The 15,728-nt window shown below is 47.8% G+C and overlaps 1 protein-coding gene across 2 annotated transcripts; it reads left to right on the forward strand.

The window, feature by feature from the left end:
* Positions 1-446: 446 nt before the first annotated feature.
* LOC117588281 (small G protein signaling modulator 1) lies at positions 447-14,854 on the forward strand. Of its 2 annotated transcripts, XM_034279455.1 has the most exons (9): positions 447-568; positions 637-1,363; positions 10,060-10,769; positions 10,853-11,582; positions 11,654-11,959; positions 12,035-13,095; positions 13,160-13,464; positions 13,530-13,807; positions 13,875-14,854. In XM_034279455.1, exons 2-9 carry the CDS (start codon positions 1,345-1,347, stop codon positions 13,961-13,963), a joined length of 3,498 nt encoding a protein of 1,165 aa, XP_034135346.1. In that variant the 5' UTR covers positions 447-568; positions 637-1,344; the 3' UTR covers positions 13,964-14,854. The 2 variants fall into 2 exon arrangements, with proteins under 2 accessions (XP_034135346.1, XP_034135345.1); XM_034279454.1 differs by having other exon boundaries at positions 447-1,363.
* Positions 14,855-15,728: the final 874 nt, after the last annotated feature.

Genomic DNA, 15,728 nt, shown 5'->3' on the forward strand with positions numbered 1-15,728 from the left:
TCACCACACAACGTGCGACGTCAGCAAACTGTTAACGTTTTACAAACGCTCCACACACACACACACACACACGCAGACATATTCAGCTGGAAATACAAACACACTCACGCATATGTACAGCAGCAGCATACATATGTACATATGTACTAGGCAAGTGAGAGCGAGATAACAATGGCCCAAAGGGCGCAACGCGAAAAGCTTCCGGAAACGTAACATTTTATGGCGGTGTATGGTGCACAGTGGGACAAAAAGCAGCAAAAGGGAGCACAGCAGCAGAGCACTGCAGTGTAGCCAAGAGCTTCGTGCCTCGTTTGTTTTTGCTGTCGTCCAGCGTCACTGTCAGCGCCAGCGCCAGCGCCAGCGTCAGCGTCAACGTCAGAATTTGTGTCTGGCTGGCGGTTCGGTTTGCTTTCAGTTTCAGTTTTCAGTTTAACTTGGGAGTTTGTCGCGTGCAGTAGCTAGGAAAGCAGTAGCTCCACTCCATGGCCCGTACGCTTACTAAAGATAATAACTAGGGAATTAGTCAGTCGTTCGTAGAGTGTCGAGTCGAGTCGTTCGTCGTCACTCGGTCAGTGATTAAGTCAGTTATTCAGTCATTTCGGTCTATCGGTTATACGAGTTTACTTCCATTTTCAGAATATCGGTTTATTCGTAGTTATTCGGTCGAACATTTGAGGGATTTATTATAATGATGGGAGCGCGCGCTCGTTGCTCCTCTCCCACTCCGGCAGCAGGCGGCAGGATGCCAAAATATTTATAAAGGGCCCAGGCAGCAGCAGCAACTAGTTAATAAGAAGTCGAAGCACGAACAAAAAGGCAAAAGAGCGCACCAAAAGAAGAGAGCATCCAAGCAAAGAAAGCGAGGAAGCGCAAAGGAAAGAAGAGACGAGGAACAAGACCAGGGCTAGGAGCCTAAAGTGGAGTGAAGAGACGCATAGGCTACAGGCGACACTTTCACCGTTTTACCGTTGTACCGTTTTACCGTTCATCGCACATCCCATCCACATTCCTGGCTGCTGTTTCGGTAGCTGTTGCTGCTGTGCTGCTGCTTCTGCTTCTTCCTCTGCTTCTGCTTATATTCCGTTACACGCGCAAAAACAAACAGCCACTTTTTCGAAATACATTTTACGCGCGCGCGTGTGCTTGTGTGAGGCGTGAGACGCAGCCAAGCAGGAGAGGCGCAGGAAAATAGACAGCGAGAGAGGGAGAGAGAGAGAGAGAGAGAGAGAGCGCGGAGCAAAAAGCTTTGGGCAATCTGCCCGCACGACTAGGTAGGCCGCTGTAAGCGCCAAAAAACACACGCCCACACACTCGCCGAAATTCCACAGGAAGAAGCACTCGAAAATGGTGCAAACCAATGCAGGTAAATACATAAATGTACACTGGGAGAAACTGCGCTTAGAAGCCGTAAGACCGCAAAAGCCCACAAACCACTGACTATGACAATAGGCGGGGCCGGTCGGTTGCGGGCGCGTGTGCAGATAATGGATGCATTCTGGCATCGCTTTTCACATTTTCGAGATTTCACACTCCCGCTGCGGGCAATTGAAGCGGTGTGAGGACTGTGAAAGCTTCGTGCAAATATTTTTTACATACAAATATGTATTCATACGTATGTACATATGTACATACATATATACATATGTAGATATGAGTGTCATGCGGCAGTGTGAGTGGAGTGCATCTCAGCCAAGCCTGTGCATGGGTTCCGGTAATCCCGGGCAATCAGCGAACGGTGCTTCACTTAATGCGACAACAGTATACATACATCTATTTTTTTTTTTGCTTACAAGTCCCTTGGGGTGGCTATGCATTTGAGCAAAGTCCTCGACTAAGCTGGGTGCGTTGCGGCAGAAACTTAAAGAAGTTTCTCAGCAGGATTTCAATTATATCTCTAAACGTTGAAACTTTTTTTCTATTTTGTTACTTTTCTGAGCAAACTAATTTTAACATGGTCCAGCAGATGTCCTGCAAGTGCGGCCCGCGACTGAAGACTGTAGAACGAAATTTTCTTATGCACTGCTCCACGTGCCAGTATCATTGGCCGCCTCTTCTGGGGCACACTCAGCAGCAATCGTGGCCAGCGGCTACTGTTTTCCTGGCAACAGGTTATCAGGCCCATCGGGCCATCTGTCATTGCATTTCTCAGCAATCCACCATCCATCAGCAAGGTCATTGCGGATGAGCTTTTAGCATAATTAAATGAAAATGACTGTGGGCAGGTGCCTGCGGCCATGACTGTGTGTTCTATCCCCTTGGCTCCTCCAGATGCCGCTTCGTGCATTCATGCTGTCACTCTATCTCTGTGGCAGCGGCTCTGCGGTGCTATCTGCCATTTATGTGCCTTTCAGCTTAGCCGCAATCAAGGCCGCACAAAAAGTGCATGGCTCACGGCAACAGGTTGGCCCAGGGCCTGGCAGGGTACTCTTGTCCCTATTTAATCCCATGTAAAGACATCAGCAGCGCCACTCTCCTGATTGATTGTCTGCGAAAGATTAAGCCCCGCCCGTTCGTCCATCTATACCTGCTGCTGCTTAAGTCCTTCTTCACATACCTGTATGTGGTATGTACGTCTTCTTAGATCCCCTGGATATATGGGCTTCACTTTCGAGCGGATCTGCCGCTCACAATGTTGCCGTTCAATTGTTATACACTGAAGGAATGTGGAAGCCACTGGTACTTAGAAAACGATAACTTAAATCTGCAGTCAAGAATGAAAGCTGAGATAAACACGAGTTGTCATCATGGAGGAACTGCGTTGCCAGAATTGCCATTAAAGTGTGACGATTACTAGGAGTTCAACATTGAACTTTGTGGCTTAATTTATTAATGTAATAGCACTATTAAGTATAGATGGCACTTCAGGCTTAAGCACTTTAGAATTTGTAGAAATTATTAACAGAACCTGAATGCTCCCATCTAGCTTGTAATATTCTGAATCAAACAGTTGATCTTTGTATTAACTTTAGTTGCGTTTCTCCAGGTGAAATGTTCTCCGACAGGCAGCCATCGAGTCCCTCGATGCAGTCGGAGACGGAGTAAACGGCGTTCCCCCTCGATCCTCATACTCAAGTTGGTTTTCCTTGTTTTCCATTTCCATTTGCATTTCTCCGAGAATGTCCAGTGGCGGTGGCGTCGAGCCATCTAGTTGAATTTTGGTCTCTATTTTTACTTCTACATCCCGCAATTGAATATATTTCTCTCAGTGCATTGATTGCAGTGTCTCGGACTCGTGACCAAGAGGTACAAATGAATGTATTGGGCATGGGGCATGGGACATGGGGCAAGGGTACACTGACACTGACGGATGGTTTGCATGCATTGATGGAGGGAGGGGTTGGGTTTGCTTTATGGCTTCCATTGGCGGATGAACGTAAAACTTTTATGAATGAAAGGCAATTGGCCACATCAATGTGGCAGTGAATGTGGAAGCACAGAGAGTAGAGAGCCGAGCCATAGTCAATGCCATAGAGAGTCGAAGGAGCGTGGCGCTCGGCGCTTGGCGCTGGTCGCGTGGGCGTCTGTTTACGTTTTATTTGCCTGCACAGGCTGGGCGGACATTCAATTCCAGCACACTGCTGGCACTCCTTTCACTTCTCGTCTCCCCACTCGGATGTGGGTGATGCATATCCGCCGTCGACTGTGACTCTGGGACTCCGACGCGGCTCGGGAGAGAGTGATGGTGAGGGCGAGGACGGTGGCGGGGGTCAATGTTGACGATGATGTGGCGCTGATGGTCTGGCCACCATCAATCGCTCAATTATGGCATTAGCTGTGAGCTAAGTACGAGATTGACTGGCAAAAACTCGCTGACAAACAGAAAGAGGAGAGAGAGAGAGAAGTCACAGAGGTCATAGAGGTGGCCGCCTGCCGTCTGCCTGCTCATGGACATGTAGGTTGCCACGTGTGCGTTAAGTGCGTTGTCATAAAGTCTCATGCGCCTCCCGCCAAGGGGGGTTTGCTAGTCGCCAATAATGGAAACAAAAAGTATCCTCAAATGGGAGATAAAAAGGCTTTCAGCAGAGATTCCATGGCACATGGCAACGAGGGAGTCAGCCAGGAAGAGTCGTGGCAGAGTCGATTGCATTCTCTGTCTCTGCCTTTGGGGCAATGGATTTTCTGGTAATGTCTCTGCCCCGTGGGTCTACGGATTATACAGGTATCCAAGCCTAAAATCTGATGTTGCAAACGCATTCCACTGCCCTCTGGTTGGACCTGTGCTGGGATTTATCTTTTTCTACTGTTGCCTTGTGGCACGTTTCGTGGTAATCAGGGGTCAGGGTTTGGTCGGCTTACTGTCAGGGCAACAGAGAGCCGTTATCCTGCCGTGCGTGTTTGTGTTCGTGTACGTGTGTCCTGCGTTCTATTCGAGCCATTAATATTAAGGCCCAAAGTCAGTGGCAGTGCTGCCTCCACTTCAAAATTAAAAATCCACTGTCTGGTCATCATTAATTTCACGTCCAGCCCCAGCCCAGACTCAACGACTGACAGCCAGCCAGTCTCAGTCTCAGTCTCAGTCTCAAGCCTGACCCACTCGATTGTCCTCTCATCGTTGGTTTATTTTTTGAGTAGTCCCTTCTGGGAAATGCCTCTGCCAAAGTTTTGCCAATTTCCAAATGGGGCCACAAATTTCTCAAGTTTTAAGCGAGCAAATATCAAAGCGAAAATTCTTCCATGTCAATCAAATGTCTTGAAAAAGTATCCCTTGCCCTTTGGCCCCCAATATGCTGCAAGTGATAAATGATTTAATGAACAAAGTTGGATGGGCCATTAAACGACGATGCTCTAAGGTGGGATGGAGTGTTTCCTGTTGGGACAAGAGAGGAGCTTTAATTATGCAACTGAAGTTTACTCCTGTGACTTGGTGGACAACTAATCGCATCTGGAACTTGCTACGTTATTCCATTAATAATTATTCCATTCCCAACAGCGACACTTAAGTGGAGCAATCTTTCATTAGTTATTCATTTGCCCATCTGGCAGTTTGTTGCAGCTTCCTTGCGCTTCAATCTTTGTGTTCACATAACGCAGTGGCAAAAAGTTGTTCTCTTTTCTTTCTCTCAGGTTTTCTTGCGCTTTTCATGCTCTGGCTTCTGGCACTTGTGCTGCTGGTTACTGCATGTTTGATGCCTCAACAGAATGCAATTAAGACTAAATTCTCTGGTTGACCTTTGCCACGGCGATGAAGAGGAAATGATCAACGGGTGGGGATGTTAACGCTGCAGTAATCTCAGCTCGGGTTAAGCAGAAATTACCATTTTACAATTGCAGTCCTTCGCAATGTGCCCATTTCTCCAGTTGACATTTGCATTTTGCTGACTCTCAATCCTCCTACGTCCATGTCCATGTCGCTGTACACTTCGAACGGTGAACTGAAATCCTAATTATGCCAGGCAAACATTTCCATGCGAGTGAAATGTCAGAGGGTGCATGCCACGGCTGCCACGGCTGCTGCATGTCTTTGCTGGCTGCGTGGGTTGATTTAGCAGAAAAAAGGATTACTCAAGTGGACTGGAATCACAACCACTCCATCTATGACCTTTGGCGAGTGTTATGCATTCGGTTGTTGCCTGCAATGTAAGTCAATGAATCCTATTCGAAATGTTGCCCTCAAATGTAGGCAACACTTTGTGTCGTGTGGCAGCAATTATGTTCTCCTGCGAAAAGTAGGACCTTGTGTCTGGATGGCAGTTTGATATGCGGTCAGAAATGCTGGTTGGAATTTACAGGCTAAGTTTTACTTCATAATTCATTACTTACCGATGGACACTCATGGCCAAATTCGCAGATTGCTGAAATCTTTTGATTGCCAAAAGAAGCAACATTTAGTTAGATCTGCACCCAGCTGCACTCTGGCTGCATGAATCCTCTGCTATATTTAAGCCAATAACAAATGAGTGCTGTCGCCGAATGAATAAGTAGAAATGAAACAAACTTATTGTCAACTTTACTCCCGAGTGTAATGAGTAGAGGAAATAAATAAGTTTTGGTGTGCTGTGACCCCATGGCCGTGTGGATTGTTTCCCCATGGGTTTGCTTCTGCTGGCTGCTGTTGCCAGATGCTATCATCCCCTTGTATCCTAAATTGAGTTGAACTTTTCGGTCTGGCTGGATGGCGGGATGGCGGGATACACATCCAATGGTAATGCAGTTTGCGTGTTGAAACAAGCAGCAGACAAGCCCTCGCACACAGACAGAGGGAACAGAGAAACACAAACACGAATTCGAATACGAATACGAATACGAGTACATTAGACCGTAATTAATGTCGCACTCGCAGCTCCCCACATACATTCTTATGTACGCATATTTGGGTATTATTTTGTTATCTGTTTATGCGGGTCTTGCCCTGCACGAATACGAGATAGCCCCCCGTCCCAAAAGCTCATTTGGACACAAAATGAAAATGAAAACAAAAACGAAAACAAAAACAAAGCCACAAGTAGATCCGTTAGGATATTGCGGGAACAACACACACACACACACACACCACACATGAGGGTCTCCTGCCCTACACCTCCTCTCCGCCACTCTCCCTCCCAGCTGCTTTGCCCATACCTCACCACCCCATATTCCATTGTCTAATTAAGTGTTTATCTTAATTCTACTCGCACTCGTACACTAAACGTACAAAATGTTGTCAGATTGATAAGCTTTGCCAGGCAATGCGCTGCATACATAAGTACATAAGTACGTACATATTTACATACATTTCGATATTCAGGCATGAATATGTGTGCCTAAACTCTGCTCCGTTGTGCCATGAAGCAGCCTAATTTCAGGGGTGTCCCAGGCGTTAATTCAAGTGAAAGAACTGCAGTAAGACGTGGGGCTGTTGCCACTGCAATTGTTTCGAGTGTGCCATCATATATTTAGCTCTTTAAAAACATCTTAAAAATAGTTCCAAAGTATTTATAAAGCGCATCCAAGCCCACACACATTTCCTTTTTTTCATCCTTTTTTTGCGGCCATCCAAGGGTCGAATGCGGACCAACGAACAACAACAAAAGAGCGATAAAAAAAGAAGGGAAAATGTCGCTGGCTGAAAATAGAAAACGCGATTCGCTCTGGAGTTTAATTTAAAATGATGGCACCCGAAACCAGCAGCCCAAACCGCTGCCTTAATTAGGGACTGGCTCTGCCCGTTCCGCTTGAGCCATCAATTGACATTTTGTGGGGGCCATCAAATGAATTTACGCTTGGGGCTGGATCCCTGCAGCGAAAAGTCATTAAGCCATTACACCTGCCGCGACAAAATTTAATCAAAATAATTGAACTTTTTATTGATTTTAGGTAACCGACCTAAGGATTGTGGAAGGTCGGAAGATGTTTGATTCGAACTCTGGAGATCCAGACACTGAGAGACTTGGTTTAGTGGTTTCCAACTCTACAAAATTCCACCCAAAACAGGCCTTGCTTTGGTGTCCCAGTGCGAGTGGAATCCAGTCATTGTTTTACCCCGAAAGAGTCTTCAGATTGGGAGTCTCCAGTCCACGACACACGCTAGTCCTTGAGGATGTGGCGTTTAAATGTTAAGCTCTTGCCAATCTACATGAATTTCCTTCAGCTTCTGTTGGAATAGTCGGGCTGGGTGGGATGTTTGGGTGCAAGACCATATCTAGGTCAGCCAGAACGTGAGAAGTAACTCATTGGGTGCACGTTCTGGTCTTTGTTGTGATTACCAGTGGCGCCATGCAGTTCCCAGTTCGAAGTTCCCTCCAGCTGCTGCTGCTGCTGGTTGTAGTCCATGTCCCAGTTCGTGGTCTATGGACTTCTTCAAGGCTCTGTTCCTAGTGCTAACCTTCTGCTCTGGCGGCTCAGGTGGCTCTTTGTGTACCCTTGTTCCAGCTGCGTGCTCCACTCCAATTTCAGCTCCTGCAGCAGCTCCTGTCAATGCTGGCCATTCCCCAATGAGTATCAAAGTTCACTTTGTCACCAGATCCACTCTCAGTGCAGGAGGAGGAGGAGGATGAGGAGCAGGATGCGGTGGCAGCAAGGGGCATGGGCTGGGTGTAGTAACAATTATCCATTGTATTTCCTTTCATTTGTGCAGCGTCAACAATGAAGTGGTGGGGGGCATGGGGCAAACAGAAAAGCAAATAATTATACAAACCAACAAAAGACAAACAGCAAGAGAGAACGAACAAAACTTTCAGCTCTCAGCTGGGCAACTCTCCGCCGTGTCTGTCTGGTATTTGCATTTGCCAGCTGCCCGACACCATTCCTATGCCCCATGCCACATGCCCCGTGGCTCCGTGGCACCGTGGCACCGTGCCAGTGCAAAATTAAGTTATTAAAACTTTGATGCCTCCTCCCCGCTGACCATTTAAATGCTAATTGCATATGTGACACATAAAAACTAAGCACACAGCTACATGGAAAATGGTGCAACAAAAGAGCAGTAATTAAAGCGGGGAAGCCCCGAGCTCCAGCCATCCAGCCATGGCCATGGCCTGGCGACAACTCGGTCGGCGTCCCAGACATCAGCACAGTGTCGCCGCCAGCCCCAATGCCGCTTCCCTTTCTCTCTCTCTCTCTCTCGCATGGCGCACTGCTGCCACATCATCATTAGAACGTGCAAAGCACACACATAATGAGCTCGACACGCAGCTGGTGACTTTACTGCTGCGTGGAAGTGCATTTGTGTGCGGTGTGGGGTTCGAGGAGGAAACCCTAAAAACGGAACAGTCAATGGGTAGATGATCGATTCCAGATCTAATCTATGTTTGGGTTTCGCTTGCATCATGCTTAGATTCTATGACAAAACACTCGCCCACTCGCCACTCGCCCAAAACACTCGCTCAGCATGCTTAGCTTTTATGCCAAGACACAGACACTCGCTCAGCATGCTTAGATTCTATGCCAAATCACTCGCCCTCTCGCCCTCTCGCATGCTTAGAACTGAACGAAGCAGAAAGATCTTCACTTTTGCTGTGTTCAATCCAAAACTTTCGCTTCAATTATCTCGCTCACTCTGCACTTGAGTTGCTAATGGAGAAAACGAGAAAGAGGCACAAAAATGTGCCATGGAAAGTATGTGTGGAATCAGTTTAGGATCAGCTTCACAAGTTATTATCACATGGAATATGCTTATGGATAAACTGTACAGATAAATAGATGTCTTTAGTCTCGTACTTGTGCACCATCAGGATTGTTTCCGCAACTCCTCGCAACCAGTTCGGAATAAAAATCTCGAAGTAAAAAGCCAAGTGCTGCTGGTTCGACCAAGTCGGAATTCAATCAATTTTAATACTCTCCTTCTTTCAATTTCGATATTCACCTATTACATCCATGTTCTTCCTCTTTGTCTATCGATATTCACATATTACATGTATGTTCTATAGCAACAATCTTCTGTAAGTATGTCTTAATGCTACAATTCAATTTCTTAATGCTACAAATTCATTTTACTTATATCCAAATAGTAATTGCTCCCGGCCATAAGCCCTTTGCGCAAATTTGGCGTAAACAAGGATCATTCTTCATGCTTGGACTTTTGCATTGAACATTTATTGCAATTTGCACTCGTAATTCATGCGAAGTTGCACCTCTCTCCACCATATTGCAACATTCATTATGTTTGTATCTCTCTCTCTGGATATTTTTGTCATTTGTCATGCCTGTGTGTGGCCGCTAAATGGAAAACAAGTAATGAAAATGAAATTATATAGAGCCATGTAGAGCCAGAGCCGTGGGACATTATGAGTTTTGAGTGCAAATGCCATTAGCATTTGTGCTTGTGGGCGTGTCCAAAGTGGTCAACAGGCGGCTGGGTGTAGAGGACCTGCCTCTGTGTTCTGTGTGATTGGGGGGCGGGCTGTGTCAGCGCACATGTTGAACATATTGAATTTCAGAGTGCAGGAAGGATGTGGCAGCAGGAGGCAAAAAACACAGGCAGGCAGGCGGCAGGCAGGACTCCGTTCGTCTCTTGACATTTGGGGCGTTGTCGCTGTGATTTCATTTTAAGGCCCCGCGGGGTTTACTCTCTTTTTTTTATGAGCTTTGCCGCAGATGGGGTCGATAATGATGATGATGATGAAGATGACTCTATTATTCCAGATGGCTGCGAGTACAAGGAGCGTTTGATAGCCAGCGTCAAGAAGGAGGTGAAGCAACTGATGGAGGAGGCGGTGACCAAGAAGTACGTCCACGAGGAGAGCAGCTCAGTGACGTCGCTGTGTGGTGCGGTGGAGGCTTGCCTCAGCCAAGGGCTGCGTCGCCGCGCCCTGGGCCTGTTCAAGACCTCCTCGACGACGGCGCTGCTGCACAAGATCGCCAAGAGCTGCCCCGAGGCGGAGCACATCAGCAAGCTGGTGCAGGAGATTGAGGCCATGGATCCGAACAAGCGTTCATCCTCCAGCAGCGACAGCTTCCAGCGTCCGCCCATGCTGAAGAAGAGCAGCAGCAACTCAATGCAGTCAGCGAGCAGCAGCAGCAATGCCCTCGCCCTGGCATCCACATCCTCTGCCGCCTCCGGCTCCGTCTCCGTTTCCGTCTCCGTCTCGCTGGCCAGTGCCAGCAGCTCGAGCATTGCGCTGGCCAGCATGAAGTATTTGTGGATCCGTTTGGCCCTCTACGAGAAGCGGCTGACCAAGATCATTGAGTATTTGGTGAGCAATGCCAGCAGCTTCTACGATCGCGACTCCCTGGTGGCCGACTCCGACTATGGCTCGATACTCAGCTCCCTGCTGGTGGGGCCCTGCGCCCTCGACTTTACGCGTGCCAAGACAGCCGATCATTATTGGACAGATCCGCATGCGGATGAGCTGGTGAGTGGAGCAACCTGCCTGCCTGCCTGCCTGCCTGCCACAGTGGATCCTTCATTCTCTGCTCTCTGCTCTTCATTCCACAGGTGCAACGACATCGAATCAGCTCGGGTCGTCGCTCCTCGTCGACCTGCTCGCGGCCGGCGATCATTAACTTCAAGCGCAGCCTCAACACCAGCTCCGATGAGGCCAGCACCGGTTCGTTCAAGTCCATGGCATCGGCCAGCGTGGCCAAGGACTACGTGGAGTCGCTGCACCAGAATGCGAAGGCAACGCTGCTCTATGGCAAGAACAATGTGCATGTCCTGCCCAAGGATGTGGCTGAGCCGATGGCCGGCTACCTGAGTCTGCATCAGCACATCCAAACGCTGACCATCAAGTGGACACCCAATCAGCTGATGAACGGCTACAATGAGGCGGATGAGGGCGAGGGCGAGGACATTGACAAGGAGGCCTTCTGGGCGTATGCCCTCAACATAAATGTCGACGAAATTGTCTACGTGCATTGCCATCAGAGCAGGGGCGAGGATAGCGGCGGCACCGTCATACTGGTGGGCCAGGATGGGGTACAACGTCCGCCCATACACTTCCCGGAGGGTGGACACATGCAGCAGTTTCTCAGCTGCCTGGAGACGGGCCTGCTGCCGCACGGACAGCTGGATCCGCCGCTCTGGTCACAGCGCGGCATTGGCAAAATGTTCCTCTGGCCGAAGAGCATGCGACGGCGCATTCTGCCCTCCGTTATGGAGTCTGTCGATGAGACGCCCATCGATTATGTCTTTCGTATTGTCAGCAAGAGCAGGCACGAGGAGTTTGGTGAGCAATGGACGAACTGGAGTCGCTCCGGTCGCGGGTCACAGCTTGAACTCAAATCCTTCCCTTTGCAGCTGCCACACACTCGATATTGGACTTTGTGCGGAGCACACCGCGTCGCGCACAGCTCAGCAGCTGCTCCACCACCGGCAGCAGTGACTGCTCGAACAAGAGTCTCTCCATCGATCAGTATCCGCTGGAGTCGCCGCTGCTGCTGCAGCATCAGCACGCACAGAACACCAGCATCGAGATGGTGTGCTCCACCATGCGTCGCCAGATCATCTCGCGGGCCTTCTACGGCTGGCTGGCCTACTGTCGGCATCTATCCACAGTGCGAACGCATCTCTCGGGCCTGGTGCATGGCCGAATCACGCCAGAGAGTGAGTTGCAAGCAGCATCAACTGCCATTGGGTGGCCTAATGCTTGCCGTTTTTTTGTTCTTCTTTTTTCGTTAGTGAAAGCCGATGAGGAGGGACTGACAAGGGAGCGCTGGCAGTTGCTCAATGTGGACGGTGTGCTGGAGAATGCCACAGAGTTTTATCGTTTGGTGTACTTTGGCGGCGTGCAGCCCGAGCTGCGGCAGGAGGTGTGGCCCTATCTGCTGGGCCACTATGCCTTTGGGTCCAGCTTGGAGGAGCGCAAGAGGCAGGACGAGACGTGCAAGCATTACTACGAGACAACGATGAGCGAGTGGCTGGCCGTCGATGCCATTGTGCAGCAGCGGGAGAAGGAGAAGACCGCCCGAGCGGTGGCCAAGCTCAGTTCCAGTGGCAGCAACAGCGGCAACGAACGAACGGTCCGTGCCGCTGACCTCGATGCGGGCGGGGAGCTGGAGAACGAAGTGTTTGAGGACATCTCGGACATATCCGATCCGGGTGATCTCGAGTTTGATGATGAGCAGCGACAGCAGCAGCAGCAGCAACAGGGCCAAGTGCAGCAGCAAAAACAGAAGCAACAGCAGCAACAGCAGGAGGAAGTGCCCGTTAGTGGCATGCATTTGTGCGTGAAGCCCATTCCGAGGGCCATGAAGACCAGCACCGACTCGGGCCATGTGGACGAGGGCGAGAACTTCAACGAGCTGGACGAGGAGCAGGAGCAGGAGCAGCAGGAGAAGATCAATGCGGAGCCACCACCAACCATGGCCAGCTGCTCCGCCTCGACAGCCTCCTCCTACGAGACGGTGGGTGTCGGCGGTGCCGGCCATCAGGCCACCAGTGACAGTCGCAGCCGCAGCGTCCTCAGTCCGGAGTACCTCAGCGCCGAAGATCTGCAGCTGCCCGAGGACAACGACGAGGAGGAGGTCAAACCCCCACAGCAGCAGCAGCAGCAGCAGCAGCAGGCAGCTGTTATCATTACCAATGCCTCGGTGGATATTGCCAACTGGGAGCGAAGTCCCAAATCGGGCAACAGTCAGCAAATGTCACCCGTGCAGGAGCAAACGCCGGTCCTGGATGCCCTCCAGCAGCCAAAGTCAGCATGCGCCTCACCAGCCAGCTCCAACGGTGGGGTTTACAGTGTAAGTGGCATCCAAGAACATGTCCCTTGATGATCCTTAATGCTTGATCCTTGCCAATCCACAGAGCGAGCTGCTCGAACAATTTGGCCTCAATCTGCATCGAATCGAGAAGGATGTGCAGCGCTGCGATCGCAATTATTGGTACTTTGCCAACGAGAATCTGGACAAGTTGCGCAACGTGATATCCACGTATGTGTGGGAGCATCTGGATGTGGGCTACATGCAGGGCATGTGCGACCTGGTGGCCCCCCTGCTGGTCATCTTCGATGACGAATCGCTCAGCTACAGCTGCTTCTGCAAGCTCATGGAGCGCATGATCGAGAATTTTCCCAGCGGCGGTGCCATGGATATGCACTTTGCCAACATGCGGTGTGTATTCCTCTATAAAAATGGATCCATAAACTCTTATTTAATCCTCCTCCAATCCATGGCAGTTCCCTCATACAAATCCTCGACTCGGAGATGTATGACCTGATGGACTCGAACGGGGACTACACACACTTTTACTTCTGCTATCGCTGGTTCCTCTTGGACTTTAAGCGGGAGCTCGTCTACGACGATGTCTTTGCCACCTGGGAGGTCATCTGGGCGGCCAAGCATATAGCTTCTGGTCATTTTGTGCTCTTTCTGGCGCTGGCACTGCTCGAGACGTATCGCGACATTATACTGTCCAACAGCATGGACTTTACCGATGTCATCAAGTTCTTCAATGGTGTGTGTGGCTGCCTACTTTTGGACTGACATTTTATTCATATTTTCTTGCATATTTTATGTTGCAGAAATGGCTGAACGTCACAATGCTCAGGCAGTGCTCCAGCTGGCTCGGAGTCTGGTGCTGCAGCTGCAAATGATCATCGAGAACAAGTAGAGAGCAACAAAATATGAATAAATAATTGTAGGTACATCAATATTAGAGCCCATACTTATAGTGAATTAAATTTTAGATCGTAGTATTCCAGATTGTCAGTCAGAAATCGTTGGCCAAAAAGCATAGAGAAAAAGAAACAGCAAAAGCAAAATCAACAATAAATAGTGTGCATAGGAAATACTTTTGTTTACTCACTCGATGTCTTCTTTATGCAACATGCAACATGCAACAAGCGATTCTAAATGTAAATGTAACTGTAACTGTAAGATGTTCTTCCTAAAACATTTCACACGCATATCCCCCAAGCAAACAAACAAGAAAACGGAAACCAAAACCAAAAACAAAACAAAAGCAGGGGCTGACAAATGCAAAAGACTCTACAAATCAATGGAACCTATTGATAAATCTTATATATAAATATATATATATCTATACCATATGCTGCATGTGGCACATAATTGTATTTTTTTTTTTTTGGTATGTATACAAGAGAAATATACACAAAGTATTCGATACACGATAGTGAGAATCAAATTAGTGCAATGTAATTATCACCCTAATATCAAAGGCAAATCAAGTAACCAAATACATATTATGCACAGTGCATTTCAGAGCAGTGTTGGACAGTGTAACAAGAAAGAATAGAAATCTTGCAAGCAAACAACAACTAAAAATGAATATTTCAAGTATATTCTACATGTAAAATGTATAGAAACTGTCAAGTCAAGCTCTTACTCTGTAGCAGCGAAAGATAACCAAGTGAATGTGAACAATCAAAAAACAACAATAAGTCGAGAGAACTCAAACAATTACCTGCTATTATTCCACAAAAGAAATGTTATCTTGAGTGTCTATAATATGGAATATTATGGAATCGTCCATAAGCTGCGCCAACTTCTATGCGAAAACTTTGAATTCGCTTATTTTATGTTAGTTGTAATTTATTTTTTATATACAAATATACATACACACACAGATATAGAGATGTATGGATTATAAATGTAAATATGAATTCAAACCTTCCTCCCTGTGTGATCTCTCTGTCTCTACACCGAGTATAAATGTTGTGGATTAATAATTGTATCTGTATACCCCCCTAAGCCCAACGGAACAAGCCAAAAGAAAACTCAGACTACGCTCTCTTTGTAAATGTAGCTTTATCTCAGTGTACCAGAGTCGGGAATAAATCATCTGCTTTATATCTGATTTTTATCTTAGCTACAAGTACACACAAAGTACATACATATTTACCCTCAAAACATATACAAAAGCTGTGCTACTGTGTGTAACGAGTACAAAAGCAAATGACGGGAAGGACGATGAACAAACACACACAAAGAACATGTTTAAAATCAAAAATCAAAAATGAAAAATCAATAAATACCACATACGATACGATAAAAACAAAAAGCAACAAATCTACGATTAAAGCAATTAAAATGGAACAACTTCGGGTAACGGATATATCAGCGGATTTAGATTATTTATTTTATTTTAACTTTTTTTTTTTGAATATTTATTGCCATGCGGGGAACGTACGATAAATCCGGTTCCATCAGCTGATCATCCCTAAAGCCAATGGCAAACCAGAGGTAAACATATTTCTCACTATCAAGCGATAAGCGGCAAGCGGAGAAACCTTCCTCTATATTGTGGCTATTCCTGTCCACTCTCGTGGGTTGCCAATGAGCCCCGCAGCTTGATCGATAATCTTGGTCAACAACAAGTGACGAGCACTGTGGCAGTGTGTGGCAAATCGAATCAA

This window comes from Drosophila guanche, unplaced genomic scaffold (assembly GCF_900245975.1).
Source record: "Drosophila guanche unplaced genomic scaffold, DGUA_6, whole genome shotgun sequence".
Taxonomy (NCBI): domain Eukaryota; kingdom Metazoa; phylum Arthropoda; class Insecta; order Diptera; family Drosophilidae; genus Drosophila; species Drosophila guanche.